This window comes from Nerophis lumbriciformis, linkage group LG15 (assembly GCF_033978685.3).
Source record: "Nerophis lumbriciformis linkage group LG15, RoL_Nlum_v2.1, whole genome shotgun sequence".
Taxonomy (NCBI): Eukaryota; Metazoa; Chordata; class Actinopteri; order Syngnathiformes; family Syngnathidae; genus Nerophis; species Nerophis lumbriciformis.
In genome coordinates, this window is record NC_084562.2 from 40,362,568 (window position 1) to 40,381,954 (window position 19,387).

The following is a 19,387-nucleotide window of genomic DNA, read 5'->3' on the forward strand; positions in this document are numbered from 1 at the left end:
AGTCACATTTTTGGGGGAAATTTATTTGATAAAACCCAACACCAAGAATAGACATTTGAAAGTCAATTTAAAATAAATAAAGAATAGTGAACAACAGGCTGAATAAGTGTAGGTTATATGGCGCATAAATAACCAACTGAGAACGTGCCTGGTATGTTAACGTAACATATTATGGTAAGAGTCATTCAAATAACTATAACATATAGAACGTGCTATACGTTTACCAAACAATCTGTCACTCCTAATCGCTAAATCCCATGAAATCGTATACGTCTAGTCTCTTACGTGAATGAGCTAAATAATATTATTTGATATTTTACGGTAATGTGTTAATAATTTCACACATAAGTCGCTCCTGAGTATAAGTCGCACCCCCGGCCAAACTATGAAAAAAACTGTGACTTATAGTCCGAAAAATACGGTAGATCATAAATCATGCCTCTCACCTGAAAAGTAGATGGCTAAGAATATAATCTGACAAGTTGGAACACTTTTGACAGCCATTTAGGACCTGGAACTGGCAAGAATGACACAAAAAGCGCAACCTATAGAGGCATTGATTTTTCTTCTAATAAAGGTTTAACCAGCCTTTAGAAAAATAAAATTAAGGTATTTACTGGAATGGAGAGGACCATAGCTGAGGCAATAACATTAAACTAAATTACAATTTGTTATTTCATGTGTTATTTTGTACTAGTGTTAATTTTTATGTTTAACGTTGCAATTGAATCCTTTTTTTTTAAACATATTTTATACATATCTTGATAGGGATGAAATTATATTGTAAACTCATTTCCACTCATTTTGACTGGAAAAATGCAGCTACTTGACGCTCCACGGAGCTGACATCTTGTTCCCCGGGCTTAACCCCAATTGGTGATGGCCACCGTTCGAGCGTGCGGTCGGGATTTGACATTGATCCCGGTCACAATAATGTTTTGGCTTCAGAATATTGTTCCAGTTCAGCTACTCTGTCTGTTAGTTCTCACACTCTTTTTTGTCGTTTTGGAGGCGTAGAAGCTTCACCTCCTCCAACTGTCGGATGGTTTGTTGTTGTTGTTTTACCGCTAACACTTCTGCTGTCAGAAACTCTAGTGCGCTTGTTATGTCCGCGCTCTCCTCGGCTATAAGTGCCTTCTTTAGCCCCATGTTGGTTCCAGCGACGTTTCCGTTGGTCCTGGGGTCGTTCGGTGTCGTCAGTCCAGATGGTGGGTGTTGTTTGCTATCGTTCGAGGTCGTCGTTGATCCGGGATAGATGTCGGCTGCTTCCGAGGATGTTGTCTGGTGTCGATGGTGCCTCGCCATGTCGCTCTTCTGCTCGCTCGCGGAGAGCGGTATCGATGATCTGCTAGGTTGTGCTAGCGGGTCTTTTAGATGTTAGCTACCTGTATAGCTTGGCACAAGTAAACGCTAAAGGACTTATTGTATTTGAGCGCTTATATCTCAGATTTTAGATACAAGCAGATATAATCCGATACTCGTTTTTTGCTGATATCGATATCCGATATCAATATCTTGACAACCCGACAGGTGACAGCAGTCTTGGAATTGTGTTGTCATTTGGCTGCCAGTGTTTGCAGTTCTGCAACCCTGCAGCGGTATCATAGTGTGGAATGTGTTTTGTCAATGGGAATGTGTTTAAAGGAATGGAATAGAACTTTATTTTCATTGCACTTATCAAACGAAATACATTTTTTAGTACAAACCCGTTCAACATCATACAGGGTAGACAGAACAGGAATACAAGGGTGGCGCCCCGTAAAGGTGGGACAAAGGTAAAACATTCGGTGAGGAGTAGGAAGGGGAGGAAAAAGCAAGTTCCAAACTAAACTCCTGTGTGGGCAGAGAGGGCTCAGTTTGAGACCAAGAAATAGGGGACCTATAATGATACAAATCTACATTTGATATGTATATACTTTGGTGTAAATTTTGCTCTACAGCCACATTTATTATTTTGAGTCTCTCAGCATTCCCAGATTGTGAATGGAGCCACACCCCGCCCTCTCCAAATGTATCATAATGTATCTGTTGAAAATGTACACTGTTTAAAAATATATTTTTTCCCATACACATTTCAGAGTCCTGGTGGCCATGGTCGGATGACCTCCTGGTGCAGATGGCTCCTGTGATAATGTTTACTCGCATGTCTCCTCTGTACTCAGCCATGCAATCATGTGACCATATAGTTGCATATGTGTTTGTATTTGGTACAGTGGTTCTTAACCTTGTTGGAGGTACCGAACCCCACCAGTTTCATATGAGCATTCACCGAACCCTTCTGTAGTGAAAAATAAAATGTTTTTTTTTTTCAAATTCAAGACAAAGTTATATGTTGTTGGTAACACTTGAATATGGGGAACATATTCTAAGTAACAAAGACTTAATTTAGAGTTATTTGGTTAGGGTTAGGGTTAGAGGGTTAGGGCCAGGGTTTGAATTATAATAAGGCCATGCCTAATAAGGCATTAATAAGTAGTTAATAATGACTAGTTAAGAGCCAATATGTTACTAATTTGCATGTAAATAAGCAAATAATTAATGGTGAATATGTTCCCCATACTAAAGTGTTACCATGTTTTTTTACTGGTGCACAAAATGAACCGTGCATGAACATCACCTTGTTCAAAGAACAAAACCAACACAGTGCATAAACTCACAACAAATTACACACCTGCAAATCAGTCTGCTGTTGCTGTATCCGTAATACGCCGATAAGGAGAAGTTTGTATTTACACAATGAGTCGGGTGTGTTTTGACCTCCGCCGAACCCCTGAGGCCGACTCACCGAACCCCTAGGGTTCGATCGAACCCAGGTTAAGAACCACTGGTTTGGTATCTGTGTCGTGCGTACGTATGTGATAATGGGGGATATGGGTCATCGGGGTATTGTTTTTAACTTTGTAAAGAACTTTGCGTTGCATTTCTTTTATGTATGAAAAGCGCTATATAAATAAAGTTTGATTGATTGATTGATTGAAAATAAACTTCTTAAACATTATATGAGATTCACCTGCTCACAACATTAGGTACACCTGCACACTCACTGATCCATTCAGAGATGCATAAAAAAAGCAGCATTATTTTACTGCATGTTACATGTCGATGTTATTGGGCGCATGCCAAGATTAGATGAAAATATTACTTGATCTTTTTCATGTTTTTGAAGCAGAGGAGGATTAGCTCCTCTTTGGCATTGTTTAACATGCATATCCAACATTGGAACAATATTTATAAGTCAGAAAAGATAGAATTCATTATAGTACCCCTTTAAGGTATAGCAAAAAATTGTGTGTTCAGGTCACTAAGGTTTTAGTTTAGAGAATAGGGTAACCTCCGCCAAGGACGTTATGCCGTAATCTCATCGTTATTATTGATTCCACTTTCTATTTGGTACAACAGATAACAAAACATCCCTGTTTGTGCTTATGACCACTCCCAGGACTTGCAGAGGAGGATGAAGGTGTTACTTACTACATTCGGTACTGCCCAGAGGATGACAGCTACATGGAAGGCATGGACTGCAGCAGCCAAGGAGATTGTAACCACGGTCATAGCCAAGAAGAACGTGTGGGTAGTGTGCAGCAGAATGAAGGCCACGCCGAGTGCCAGGAAGCTGTCGAAGGATGGGCTGAGGATGGTGAGGCAGAGGGACATGTGAGAGAAGAGGAGTGGGTGAAAGATAAGGAAGAAAGTGCAGCCAGGGAAGAATGGAGGGGAGAAGAGGAAGGGGAGAGAGGGGAGTGGAGGGAAGGAGATGAGGATGGTGTAGAGGAGTGGACAGAGGAGGATCCAGGCCGGCAAGAGCAGTGGGCTAGTAGTGATAGGCACAGAGTTGAGGAGTGGGCTGAAGGCGAGGGCGAGGTACGCTGTGAGGTTGTGGAGCAAGACCCTGATGAACACATATACAATGGCCGTCCAGAGCCAATATTGGACTATAACCATCACAATCACCACCATCACCAACCTACCATGCAAGATGTCACCCAGCAGGGTGACGAAGAGGACGCAGAGAGTGAGGAGTACTGCCCAAACGAAGAGGCGTACGAGGAAGACGATGACGACAAGAGTCATGGAAGGGCCTACACTGGAGACTATTACGTGCCAGAGGACAACGGCAACTCAGTATGTGCGTCTCCATTCCGAGGACGTAAGGTGTTGGTGGTAGAGGGGGAAACAGGTGAAGAGGCGGAGGAGGACATTGACCAAATCGTCGCTGAGATCAAGATGAGTATGAGCATGGGGAGTCTAAGCAGCGGTACTGACCAAAGCCCGGAGGAGCTGGCACAGGACCCGCCCACAGGTGAATACACTAACGCCAAGCCTGACGCAGCCCCTTACCCGCCAGCTCACCACCGCCATGACAGCAGACCCAAGTCTCTCAACCTACCTTCCGTGCATCATAACAACCCAGACCTCCAAAGGGGCCTCAAGATCCAACCACATTCCCATGAAGATCGACAGAGATGGCAACAGGAGCAGGTGAGCTTCCAGCCCTTTTACCTCCTCATAAAAGTTACTTTGCTGTGGGTTTGTCAGGGTTATGCAATGAAACATGCAAGAAAAGATATAGATTGGACTTTTTACCCGGTCAATTCAACAACATTACTGCATGTAGAGATATCGTAGCGGAGGGGTATGTATATGGGGATGTAGTACCGAGGCCCCAAGCACAAGGGGGTCCCTGGGCTTTTGGAAAGTTTACCTGACATATGAAACATGATGAATTGGGGGGTGTACTATCCGCTTTATCCGCGAGATGGCAGTAGAGTGTTGAATACCTTAATACGGTGTTTTTCAACCACTGTGCCGCGTGAGATACAGTCTGGTGTGCCGTGGGAGATTATCTAATTTCACATATTTGGGTTAAAAACATTTTTTGCAAACCAGTAATTATAGTCTGCAAATGATGTGTTGTTGTTGAGTGTCGGTGCAGTCTAGAGCTTGGCAGAGTAAATGTGTAATACTCTCCCATATCAGTAGGTGGCAGCCGGTAGCTAATTGCTTTGTAAAGGCAGGTAAAAAGGTGTCTTATGCTTAAACCAAAAATAAACAAAAGGTGAGTGCCGCTAAGAAAAGGCATTGAAGCTTAGGGAAGGCTATGCAGAACGAAAGTAAAACTGAACTGGCTACAAAATAAACAAAAACAGAATGCTGGACGATAGCAAAGACTTACTGTGGAGCAAAGACGGCGTCCACAATGTACATCCGAACATGACATGACTATCAACAATGTCCCCACAAAGAAGGATAAAAACAACTGAAATATTCTTGATTGCTAAAACAAAGTAGATGCGGGAAATATAAGACATGAAACTGCTACAGGAAAATACCAAAAAAAGAGAAAAATCCACCAAAATAGGAGCGCAAGAAAATAACTAAAACACTACACAGAGGAAAACAGCAAAAAAACTCCAAATAAGTCAGGGGGTGATGTGACAGGTGGTGACAGTACACCTACTTTGAGACAAGAGCTATAGTGATGCATGGTTGGTTATGGTTTAAATTCATATTCAACAATTGCGACAACAACTTTTTACTGTCAACTGAGTTTATGATTTCTGCTGGTGATGTGCCTCCGGATTTTTTCAACGCAAAAAATGTGCCTTGGCTCAAAAAAGGTTGAAAAACACTGCCTTAATATGTGTTTAGTGGCTATTCCAACTTTGACCACAGTGTCAGTTGCTATGTAGAGAGGCACTTTCCATCATTTTTAGCAGACTTCATTGTGAAACTATGAACCTCCAGCCTTCCTCTCATGTGAGATAGACCCACGGATGGGGCCAAATGAATCCCTTCCGTCATAAATGTTAAGATAAAATAAATATTGCTGTGAAAGTTCGATAATAAGGTTGCTTGAATCAAATTACGAATGTCTAAGACCTACGCCTGGATAGCAGCAAACCTAACTTGGGGCGGCATGGCCCGGTTGCTCGAGCGGCCGTGCCAGCAACTTAAGGGTTCCAGGTTTGATCCCCACTTCCGCAATCCTAGTCACTGTCATTGTGTCCTTGAGCAAAATACTTTACCCACCTGCTCCCAATGCCACCCTCACTGGTTTAAATGTAGCTTAAAAAAGATCTAGATAATAGGTTTTAGTGATTTGAGTCTCTAGCAAAAAGCCCTATATACTGTAAATATAATTCACTTAAGTTTGAAAACTTCACTCAACACAGATGTCATAATGTTATCTGAGCTCACCTTTAAGCATTCACACCGAGCAGCAGCATTTTGGAACAAGAAAGGTAGATAGAAGAATGGTAAAAATATAACACATCTTTATGTGGCAACATACGAGAAAGTTATGCATATGCTTCAATTTTGCATCTAATTGTACATAACTGTGGTGCGTTCAAGGAACAGAGTCATGTGATGTGAAAGCCCTCTCTGGTCGGCAGGGCCCGACTCGCTACCCAAAGGAATCAAATGTTCCAAAGCCCCTTCTCCGCACCTGTAAGGCACAAAGTCAGAAACAGAGGCATCACTAGGTTTTAAAAACACAGGGAGGCTTTACCCCTATAGGAGATGCACTAATAATGATATATTTATAATAATTTATTATTATAAATTATGTGGGGCGGTATAGCTCGGTTGGTAGAGTGGCCGGCCAGCAACTTGAGGGTTCCAGGTTCGATCCCTGCTTCCGCCATCCTAGTCACTGCCGTTATGTCCTTGGGCAAGGCACTTTACCCACCTGCTCCCAGTGCCACCCACACTGGTTTAAATGTAACTTAGATATTGGGATTTCACTATGTAAATCGCTTTGAGTCACTAGAGAAAAAGTGCTATATAAATATAATTCACTTCACTTCATTTCACTTATGATTTGTATTATCCACTGATCATAAGTAATCCTATACTGTACGGGAATCAGCTAATGTTTACTTTACACTCTGAAGTAAAGGAAAAACTTTAAATGAATGACAGGTTATATGATTATTTTTTAAATTCAGATTCTGGCCTCTTTATATTGAATTAGTTGGCACTTTAAAAAAAAAAAAAAAAAAATGTTCTAGATGTGCTCATCCTTTCTTTAAAAAACTCAACAAATTAAAGGGTTTTATACAACTGGTTTGAACCATCTTCGTTGGGTTTAGATTGGGGTGCGGCACCCTTCAGGAGTCTTGTGTATGGGGGCCTAGAAATTGGTGCTACGCCCTTGACTGCAGGATGATTATTGAAATAAATCACCTTCTTGCCCATGACAGCAGGGAAACTGATATTCTAGGACAAGGGCTGGTAGTTATACTGACATATCTTCCTGAGAATCAGTCCGGGAAGGGAATAAGCGGTAGAAAATGGATGGATGAATGGAATACAAATAGCCCTGGTACACAAAACATTGGTCCTTGGGACGACAATCTTGATTACTTAAAAAGGATTACTTCAAGTACATTGAAAACAAGTACTAATGGAGAATCCCGTGTCATTTCCAAGCTTTTACAACCAGCTGGAAAAAAATAATTGGTATGAGTTTACCTTGGCATACTACATGCTATTAATACATTGCGTAGTAATACTTCTAAGTGGTTAAATTGTCTGACCCACTTCTGGGATACAAATGAGCTCCACAAAGCTTGGCAATGCCAGCATGCATGAATACACACAGTACAGCAGGTGTGTATTAGTATGCATTGCTGACTTTATCCATCTGAGAGACACGTCTGTGCGGTATTGTGAGTATGAATATTATCAGTGCATTTATATCCATCTGTGTGTGTACGAGTCAATACACAAGGACAGGGACAGCTCAAGGTAACAAGAGCGCAGGAAAAGGATTACAGCAATTTTCCAGAGAAAGATGAGAAACATTTCCTCAGTAACTCATCCCTCGTTCTTGTCACACATGTCTTCCATTCTACTATGAGACAAACATCTCTACCAGAGAGCCATCAAAAAGATGGATTATGCATATATTTACCGCATTTTTCCTTCCAGCATATTTTCATTATGTTGCCCTTGTTGGTACATTGTGTTCTTCATTCTGCGGGTCTCGCACAATACAAGTACTGTTCAATATTATAACAGGAATGCGTGGCAGTAGAGTATTTAGATTACTCTATATTCTGTTTCACTGAGCGTACTAAAGCAATCTACTCTCTACGGTCTTTTTTCTGGCTCTCATCGAAGGCGGACGCTTTCCTTCTCTCTCCTTTATCTGTCCTACTTTTGCTTCTTCTGTCTTGTTTTAACTTTCTGGGAGCCTCTTTTTGACCTGCTCTCTAAAATTTAAGCAATGGAAGTGATCAACTTTCCTCTCAACAAAATTATCTTTCTATAAATTACGCTTTTTGACGAGAAACTTGGGTTTGGAGGAACCTGCCTGTCCTGGTGGAACATTGTTGCTTGACACACGGTGGACTCTTGGAAGCAGCAAAGTGCTGCATGCCTTGTGATTCTTTCAGTCGAGGACATTGAAGACATCTACCTATTTAGAATCATGATAACAGGACATCTGCTAATTGAAGTAAGTGTTGCCCTGGTGCATCGATATATTGAAAGATGCCAGCAGCCACTCAAGGTACCCTAAATCTGTCACAAATGATTGAAGTTTGGCCAGAGCTCTGACCGCTCAGACTTTTGTGATTTTGGACTAAATCGCAAACTGGATAACATCTTAGAGAAGCTGTCTGCTCTGCGCAGTAAGATACATTTGAGGACCAGGACTATACAATAAGAGGGAAATAATTACATTTGTTGTAGCTCTCTCAAGCACAAACATTCTAATCTGGATTGTTTTCCCTGACTGAAGCCATCTGACAAAGTCATTGCTTCAGGGTTCTCCCTATTGACAATGCAGCAAAGATGCTACAAATTAATTCCCTGTCTTTCAAGGACACACACCTGTTGTTTGTTGACTTTTGTTGGACTGACGAACACCGAGGTCGAGAAACAAAGTGACTCTTCAGGCTTACACACACACGCAAAATACATCCATGGAAAATACACGTACCCCACATCCAACGCCTTTGTCCGTGGTTGGATGGATACCAGAGCAGCACTCCTGGTGGCCACATTTTCAGGTCGGATGCTCGCCCCCTGTCCCCTTGTTGCAAGTCTCAACTTGTGTGTCTTAATATGCATATGGCCTTTGCTTAAGGTTTTTTCCTGGTTTCAAACCCAGCCCCTCACAGGAGTTTAAGTTTGGAACTTGCTTTTTTTCTCCTCCTCATCCCTTGTTTTTACCTTTTTCCCACCTTAACAGGGCTGCGCTCTTGTCGCCAATACATCAATGTTCCTGTTTTGTCTACCCTCTATAACAGACCTGGGCATTCTGCGGCCCGCGGGCCACATCCGGCCCTTTGTGCATCCCTGTCTGGCCCGCGTGAGGCCAATCATAAATTACAAAATACATTTAAAAAAGTCTCTATGTCGAGCGTGCAATACAACGGTGCTGCTTTTGTTTTGAAAAGGACTATTTGTATTACTTCCGTGTGGACGTATGCGCGTGAGTGAATGTGAACAGCGGCAATCACAAATTACAAAAAAAAGTTTAAAAAACATCTATGTTGTGCGCGCAATACAACTGTGCTGCTTTTATTTTGAAAAGTGTTATTTATGGGCGTATGTCCGGGTGTAACCTGTGAGTGAAGGTGCACAGCGACAAGTGATGAGACGCTAAAAAGAGAAAAGTTGATGACGAATGGCGTGTTTTCAACAAGACATGGACTGCCAATTATTTCTTTACAGAAATGAAAGGTAAAGCTGTATGCTTAATGTGTGGTACACAGCTTGCTGTGTTTAAAGAATATCATTTGAATCGCCACTACATGACGAAGCATGAGGAAAAATACCGGAATGTGTCTGATGAAGCGCGCGCAAGGGAGGCTGATGCGTTGATGGTAAAACTGCAAACCCAACAAGGACTTTTTGCCAAATTTCACACCCCCAGAGATGCAGCCGTCAGGACAAGTTTCGTCATTTCTCACAAAATCGCCAGGCGTTTTCTGACGGAGAGTTTATTAAGGAGTGCTTATTGGACTCTGTTGCACTGATATAACAGGTGTTGTGCCGGATAATGCACCCCCTGACGGGAGTGTTATATCAACTAAAGCCCACACTTAAAGTTTCCACGTGCAAGATTGAATCTATTTAAAAAAAAATTATTTAATAAGAAGCCAAAAGTGCAAAAACAATAATGTTCGTGTTGGAGGAGTTGTGAATGAATGAAATATGAAATCCGTGCTGCAGTCGCTGCTGGGCCACAACATTAGGTATACCTACAGACTGCAGCACGGATTTCATATTTCATTCATTCACAATTCCTCTAACACGAACATTATTGTTTTTGCACTTTGGCTTCTTATTAAATAACTTTTTTAAATAGATTCAATCTTGCACGTGGAAACTTTAACTGTGGGCTTTAGTTGATATAACACTCCCGTCAGGGGGTGCATTCTACGCCGGGGGTGCATTATCCGGCACAACACCTGAAACTTGGAGCTTCAGCTGAAGAACAGAACGGTCGACTTTGACTGTTTTTCGCTGGCTTTGGATGAGAGCTGTGATGTACGTAACACCGCCCAGCTGCTCATCTTCTTACGTGGGATAACTGCTGACTTTCAAATCACGGAGAAGCTGGCAGCCATGCAGTCAATTAAAGAGACAACCACAGGTAATGACTTGTTCACATAGGTAAATGTGTGTTTGGACATGTTAGTACTGAAATGGGACTAGCTGGCAGGTGTGACAACAGATGGTTGTCCAAATCTGACGGGGAAAAATGTTGGACTTTTAAAGAGGATGCAGGATAAACTTTAAATTAAACCTGTGCAGAAATTGACATTTTTGCATTGTATTATACATCAGGAAGTGTAGTGTACGACAGTGTTAAAATAAAACCATCAAAAGCAATCTGCTTTTGTATAAAGTTAAGTTAGGTTAAATGAAAGTATTATTATTATTATTATTAATTATTATTGTTATTTATCATACGGTATATCAAAAATAATATTGAGCAAAATTTAATTGAAATATTGTCGATGTGGCCCTCCAGCAGTGCTCGGGTTGCTCATGCGGCCCCCGGTAAAAATTAATTGCCCACCCCTGCTCTATAATGTTTGTCTGATCTTGAACGGATTTTTACTGAAAATGTAATTGTGTTGTACTTTATAAGTGCAATGACAATAAAGTCATTCCATTCAACACCATATATAACACACTTTCATGATAGAAAGCGAGAGAATGACTCCAAAATAACCCCCAAAGTAAACATTTAAAAATAGAGGCATGTTCTTCTGTGGATGTGATTGCTCCTCCACACCCGATACAGACAGCATGGGAGAAAAGTCTAAATGCAACCATGAATGGACAAAAACATGGCCCTCAGGTAGAAGTTACTTATTGTCAGTAATCTGTCCCAAAAATTCCGACAAAGACCGAACAGTACGAAACGGGAAGTGATTTTTCCTCTAAGAAATCATGTCAACCAATGAATCTATTCCAGACATCCAGATATTTTGACACAAAACATATTTTATAATGAACAATCATACTTTTAAATGGAGATAACAATGTGCAATGCATATAAATGATGACTAAAATGGTTGAATTAACTTTTAAGGAATAATCTTTACTGAAGACGCTTGTTGAGGAAGATGCCAATGAGCGAAGACGGAGTAGAGGGGAGAGCCACGAAGATGCCACCTTCATACTTTGCTACTAATTCTCTCTTGAATTCAATAGTCCATCTATCCCTGGACAAGTCGCCACCTCATCGCAGGGCCAACACAGATTCAATAGTATTTCTCATTTCCTTTATCAAAGTGCTGGTACTTACAACTTTATTTGACCCCGTTTCAGGGTATTTTTTAGTTGTTCTCATTAAGAAAAGACTGAGTCATCTACGCGTAGGAGTCTTTGCCTTGGCACTCGGTTACCCGGAATGATACGTAAGTAAACCGGGTCAAAATTTTAATCGTACGAAAAGAGAGGTGTACAAAAGCTCAGGTACTCTTATACTTAGTTTGTTTAAAGAAAATATATATAGAAATATATATAGAACTATTCTATATCTTCTTAATGACCAGTGGCCTTTCCAGTGGACATATGTTTTTTTTGGTGTATTTAAAAAAAATAGGAATTGCATAAATTCCAGGAAGGGGCACGTCTTGCCGGAACACCGGCTCAAATATGAAAGCAAGCTGCAGCTAATTATCTATCAACAGTGCAAAATCGCCTCTAAGATACTAATCTTCACCACCATGGCGGAAAATAAATTAAAAATAAATACACGTTTTTTTCCATATCACTGGAGGACGAGAGGAAAAATAATTAGTTAAGCATGCTTAATACAATAACTTAGCAGGACGACAGGAGAAAATAATCACTCAACCTGCAATGTAATTAGGGGTGTTCGATCCAGATCAATACATAGTATGGTATCAGTATAGAAACAATACTAAAGTGATTAGGTTGATATTTTTCTTTTTCCTGTTCTTTTTACAATATCATTTTCAAGTTGTTTTTGTTATTGTTCACAAACTCATGTAGTAAATCTTTGGATAGAGGAAAGCTGAGCGGGCAAAAGTCAAATTATTTAGATTGGAACCAACAGTAGTTTTTGGTTTTCTTTAGTTATTATGCACCAGTCACTTTATTTTGTTAAATATATTATATAAAGCATTCAATACCACAAATTTAATACATCATCTGATTTACAATCATACTAGCTAATTCTTAAGGTATTAAGATAAGCTTTGTAAAACTGTGTTATTGTGTTTACTTTAGTTATTTGTTTTAGAACATGTTCAGTTCTTTAATCTATTGTCAAATTATCAGATCAGAACTCGAAATCGGATCGGATCTGAAGCCAAAAATGTAAATCTAGACATCCCGGAAATTTTGATATAAGAATGATTTCTATATTGTTCAATTGAGAGTTAGCAAGAATTTGTATACAAAACAAAATAGAAACCAAACTTATAAAATAGGGCAAATATGAATGTTGTTTTTTAAGCACATTTCTTGTACCATATATGGTGTGCAAACCCTGCAAAGACAAAACAACCACTTGGCACTGATGTGGAGCATTTGCAGTTTAAACTAATGTGGTCAATTAGCCATATTATTTTTTGCAGCAAAAACAAATGCTATTATCTTTCCTATGACTGTCTGGAGGAAATGTTTCTTAGTCATGCAAGTTTGTGTAAAAATGACTGAATATGTGCTTTGTTTTGGGTATATACGCAGTTTTGTACCACATCCCACTGAACAAAATGACTCTCATTAATGCCACAACTGAGTTACAGAACACAGTGAATACTAATCAGGTCCTTAGCTCTCATTTTGCAAAAGAGGCCACTAATGTCGTATCGGTGGTGATTAATTTCAGCTCTATTTGCTCAACAACGTGGATTGTTCCTCTGAATGTCACATTTCCACTTTTCATTTAGACCACCATTGAAGAGCAAGTTTTATTGGCAGTTGTGCCGGTAATGGTTGAATGTTAATAAGAGGTGTGCACAGCCAGAAGGGATTATTCCCCTGTGTGATGTGTTGGCTGCCAGTTGCCATGTACTTGCTGCGTAATCATCAGTTCTTCTTCTAACCCAAGTATTTGGCATCTGTCCATCTCTATTTGTTTTTTGGTCATGTAAATTAAAAAAGTAAATACTGTACAGGAGATACCTGTGTGTGTATGTCCAAAAATGTTAATTCATGTTAATTGTTAAAAAAAAAACGTAATCACTTTTTTATTTTATTTTAACATTTTACACTGAACTTTTCTTACACTTTTAAATCTCATTTGCAAGTACTGCACTGTACTGTATTATATGCAATTGCAATTCTAAGACATTAGATGGCAGTACTATAGAAATGATGTGGTGTGTTGCCATAGCCAGGAAGTAGTCTTTTCCGCTCAGTTAGATGTGCCAGTCTTTTCTTTTGTTGAGTCTTACAAAGTGTAAGTATTGTCTTATTACACACCAGCTGTTTGATTGTAACGTGCATCTTAATTGTAGTTTTGATAACCAAATTTGGAGGTGTTGAAATCGCCATGTAAAATCGCTAATGCTAAGGGTTAGGGTTGCTATGGCAAATCTAATGTAAATTAGCATCAAGCTAGCACATTTTGAAAAGTGCAGCATTACTGCGCTTTTGAGCGCCTTCTTCTTGCTATATTGGCATGGATAGTTGTAACATTACCCAGAGACAGTCCGGCTGAGTCCGCTCTGAGTGCTTGAACGCTTGTTTCCTGGCCAAGTGCTTGAGCCAGTGCTGAATCTGCAACTGGAAGTGATGTCACGTGCAACAATGGTGTCGAAATATGGCACCGTTTGATTTTATGTGAATCGGAACCAAGTAGTTGGGACCGACTTCGGTCTGTATCTATAAATGTACAGTGGTACCTCAATATAAGAATAATTGTTTCTGGCCTTGACAAAAGTTGTTATTTTAGTACAAGTTTTTACACTTTGAACACAAAATAAAGTCTTATACAAAACTGTACATCAAACAAACATAACAAGAGGGCTATTGATCAACTATGTCTTTTTTAACAAGCCAAAACAACATGACATATGCAGCTTCTCTGCCAACATTCACACACACACACACACACACACATAAGTCCCTTTGGTGCCCTCACAAACGATCAGAAATCACAAAAATACTTAATTTTAACAACTATATTGCTACAATGATAACAATTTCAAAAAGTAAAAGCCACTTTACTTTGTCGTCTGCGAATGATCAGCTGACTGGAGCAGGGAGCAGGCAGACACGACGGGGACAAGAGAGGGTGCCGTGTGTCTGCGCAAAGAGACAATGAAGAAGCGATCCTTTATTGGAATTATGCATCTGTGTGCAAACCACACGAAGGCATCAAGGTTCCACTGAATTCGGTACCCATCCCTTCTTTCAACCCACTAAAAACAGGTCTAACACCCATTTGCATTAAGAAACTATTAGAGACATCCAGTATTGTACTTAGTTACACAACATATCGTCTTGTCAAAGGTGGAAAATCCATCCATTTTCTTCTCTTGGGGTGGCGGGGGGGTGCTGGATCCTATCCCAGCTGCACGCGGGCGGAAGGCAGTGTACACCCTGGACAAGTCGCCACCTCATCACAGGGCCAACACAGATAGACAGACAAATATTAGGCAAATTGGCATGACAGACAGCGCCCTCTGCTGGAGTCATAGTTGCGGCGTTCTTTTCCTCCTGCAGATAGTGCCATCAAACTTCTTATTCGTTTAATCATAAAACTAACTTTCTAAAGAAACAATTTACAGCATAGAAAAAAGATTAAGAAATATCTGTCAGCACAAATGATTAGGCAGTGAGGATCTACTGTAATCCATCCATCCATTTTCTACCGCATGTCCCTTTCGGGGTCGCGGGGGGTCGATGGAGCCTATCTCAGCTGCATTCGGGCGGAAGGCGGGGTACACCCTGGACAAGTCGCCACCACAGATAGACAGACAACATTCACACTCACATTCACACACTAGGGCCAATTTAGTGTTGCCAATCAACCTATCCCCAGGTGCATGTCTTTGGAGGTGGGAGGAACCCACGCAGTCACGGGGAGAACATGCAAACTCCACACAGCAAGATCCCGAGCGCAGGATCGAACCAAGGACCTTCGTATTGCGAGGCAGATGCACTAACCCTTCGTCCACCGTGCTGCCGGATCTACTGTAATACCAGGCAAAAGCGTATCATATCACTTCTGAAAGTTTGATCACTGCTGGGTTGTAATGCACACATTTTAAGTATGTTAAAGTTAAAGTACCACACTAGGTGTGGTGAAATTACCCTCTGCATTTGACCCATTCCCTTGTTCCACCCCCTGGGAGGTGAGGGGAGCAGTGAGCAGCAGCGGTGGCCGCGCTCGGGAATCATTTTGGTGATTTAACCCCCAATTCCAACCCTTGATGCCGAGTGCCAAGCAGGGGGGTTATAGGTCCCGTTGTTATAGTCTTTGGTATGACTCGGCCGGGGTTTGAACTCACGACCTACCGATCTCATCCCCAAAAGCTCACAGGATGTTTTTCTTGTTGTCTCTGTTACCTGACAGGTGAGCAACAGTGCAGAGCAGCCAAGAAAACAGCAGCGCTCCGATCTGAATATTCCACTGGAGAACAACAACGTACCAGACGTAAGCACATCACTACTGTACAAATATTGCTGTTAAGCTGTACCAAGGAATGTTTGCGTGTGAGACAATATCCTTTTCTTGCAGCCCGATGGCTGCCTTGTGTTAGGTTTTTGTGAAAGCCCTATTTCAGTGAGGCATGTGATGGTTGTTCTGTGAACACGCACCACCCAGCTGCTTCTGTCCCTGATTGATTTAAAGTGAGGAGGCAGAAAAAATGAGTTATTCTCTATCAATATACAGTAATACCTCTGTTTTGTTATTAATCCTTATTCAGTGGGTCCGTTGAAAACAGCATTGTATGAAAACCGAAACAAGATTTCCCATAAGAAATAATGTAAGACCAATCATTTCACATACATAAGAGTTAACCCAATACACTTTTCATACACAAAAGGCATTGCAAAATACATATAAATGCCAAATGAAATGTATAAATGAACATTTCACATCACTTTTACCTTTACAGTTTTAACTGCGCTAATAGTATCGATAACAAGGGAAGCAGCTGTGTGTACATCTACATATCTGTATGTGCACAGCAGGGGTGCTACTGAACTACATTATCTCTTGCTCTTTAAACTGAGCATGTTTTAAAGCAGCTGCGTTTAAAGTGTGACCTTTATCCGGAGTTTTGAAGCCAAAACACCTCCATATTGCGCATCACGCAACCTCTCTATTAACCAGTGGAATTGTTGCCATTTTTCCTCTCCACAATGTTATTGCTTATATGCGCTTTGTGTGTGCATTTTGACAAACTCAACATCATGCACGGCAGCATGCGGATGAAAAAAAATGTACCCACATTTTTAAAGGCAGTATAGTATCGTTTTTAATTCATTAGTACTGCTGACTTGGATTATTACCGGCATACTGTACAACCCTAGAATGAATGTGACAGCGAGCACGAGTCATAATTACTAATTTGTCAGCTGGATAAAAAAGTACAGCCGTAAAGTATAGCTGTATCATTAGTCCAGAATAGGGTTGTACGGTATACCAGTATTAGTATAGTACCGTGATACTAATGAATCATATTCGGTACTATACCGCCTCTGAAAAGTACCGGCCCGCCCGACCGTAGCTCACCAGCGTCACAATGTAAACAAACGCCATTGGTGAATCTACACCTAACATCCACTGTATTGATAACAAGTACAGTAGCATATCTAGTCGATACTACTATGATTACATCGATATTTTTTGGCATCACAACAACTTCTTTCGTTTTTTTAAATGTATATTATGTTTATAAACTCAGGAAATATGTCCCTGGACACATGAGGACTTTAAATATGACCAATGTAACTACTTGGTATCGGATTGATACCCAAATTTGTGGTACCATCCAAAACTAATGTAAAGTATCAAACAACAGATGAATACGTGATTATTACATTTTAACAGAAGTGTAGACAGAACATGTTAAAAGAGAAAGTAAGCAGATATTAACAGTAAATGAACAAGTAGATTAATAATTCATTTTCTACCACTTGTCCTTAATAATTTTGACAAAATAATAGAATGGAAAATGACACAATATGTTACTGCATACGTCAGCAGACTAAATTAGGAGCCTTTGTTTGCTTACTTACTAATAAAAGACAAGTTGTCCTGTATGTTCACTATTTTATATAAGGACAAACTTGCAATAAGAAAAATGTTTAATGTACCGTAAGATTTTTTGTTAAAATAAAGCCAATAATTAAATTTTTTGTGGTCCCCTTTATTTAGAAAAGTACCGAAAAGTATCGAAATAATTTTGGTACCAGTACCAAGATATTGGTATCGGGACAACAATAGTCCAGAATTTTTACGGTCTTGGACCCAAGTAGGAATTGGTTCTAAAAAAAAAATGGTACTCAGTATCTATCCCTAGGTACCACTGTATTATTGTTCACAGAAATGTGAATATGAGGGCACGGATAATTCTCTGCATTCTCTTTACACCAGTCAATCGCAGGACGGACAACCACTCACTTTGTAGAAAGGTTTACTTTTTACTGACATAAGTGAAATCTACATTTTGCGTCTTGTCTATCAGTCTTGTACAAATTAAATACTAATGTTGTGTTTTTTTTTCTAGACTACCAAAAAGGTGGCATCCTTCCCCAGCTTTGTTGATGGTAAGTTCTTCTGTTTGTACACCTATTGAATATTGGTCATGGTACCGTGCTTGGGCCCACTTAGCAAACTTGTATGCATTTTTAGTACTTGGCACGTATTTTGACCCTTGTGTGCTACAGTATGCTGCTTTCCAGGTACAAAGATAAAATGAAAATAGCAAAAATCGTACCGATTTATAAGACTGGAGACAAACACCAGTTTACAAACTACAGACTTGTTTCTTTACTTTCACAATTTTCTAAAATCATTGAAAAACTGTTTAACAACAGATTAGACAAATTCATGAATAAAAACGAAACACTCACAGATAACCAATACGGATACAGAGCCAACATCTCAACATCCAAATCGCTGCTGTTGTGTCCTTGGGCAGGACACTTCACCCTTGCCCCCGGTGCTGCTCACACTGGTGAATGAATGATGAATGAATGATAGGTGGTGGTCGGAGGGGCCGCAGGCGCAAACTGGCAGCCTCGCTTCCATTAGTCTACCCCAGGGCAGCTGTGGCTACAAATGTAGCTTACCACCACCGGGTGTGAATGAATGATGGGTTCCCACTTCTCTGTGAGCGCTTTGAGTATCTAATAATAGAAAAGCGCGATATAAAATCTAATTCATTATTATTATTATTATTATCAATGGCATTAATCGAAATAACAAGGAAATTGGATAAACTTGCTACGGTATGAAAAGGGGTAGGATTAAATAAGATGTGCTTCTTCCTACTCCTATTCGGACGTGCTGTAATGAAACAACTGGAAATGTGTGATGCATTACATTGTGAAGTGAAGTGAATTATATTTATATAGCGCTTTTTCTCTAGTGACTCAAAGCAATTTACATAGTGAAACCCAATATCTACCGGTAAATTACATTTAAACCAGTGTGGGTGGCACTGGGAGCAGGTGGGTAAAGTGTCTTGCCCAAGGACACAACGGAAGTGACCAGGATGGCGGTGTCATGTCTGTGTTGATCATGTTTTTGTTTGGCCATGTGCTGTTTGTTTTTTGGACGCTTTTTAGTTCCTGGTTTCACTCTCTTGTTTTGTCACCATAGCAACCATTAGTTTTCACCTGTCACGTCACGCACCTGTTTCACGTTTTGAGTCACGCACCTGTTTTCACTAATCATGTCACTATTATTTAAGCTTCGAGTTGC

General features: G+C 40.4%; 1 protein-coding gene across 4 annotated transcripts in view; it reads left to right on the forward strand.

The window, feature by feature from the left end:
- LOC133616117 (amyloid-beta A4 precursor protein-binding family A member 2-like) overlaps window positions 1–19,387 on the forward strand; it is a 163,213-nt gene that overhangs the window by 94,829 nt on the left and 48,997 nt on the right. For all 4 annotated transcript variants that reach the window (XM_061975230.1, XM_061975229.1, XM_061975232.1 and 1 more), the window contains 3 exons: window positions 3,440–4,479; window positions 16,025–16,105; window positions 18,189–18,228. In XM_061975230.1, coding sequence (XP_061831214.1) covers window positions 3,440–4,479; window positions 16,025–16,105; window positions 18,189–18,228 — 1,161 coding nt within the window. The remainder of the gene's footprint in view (window positions 1–3,439; window positions 4,480–16,024; window positions 16,106–18,188; window positions 18,229–19,387) is intronic.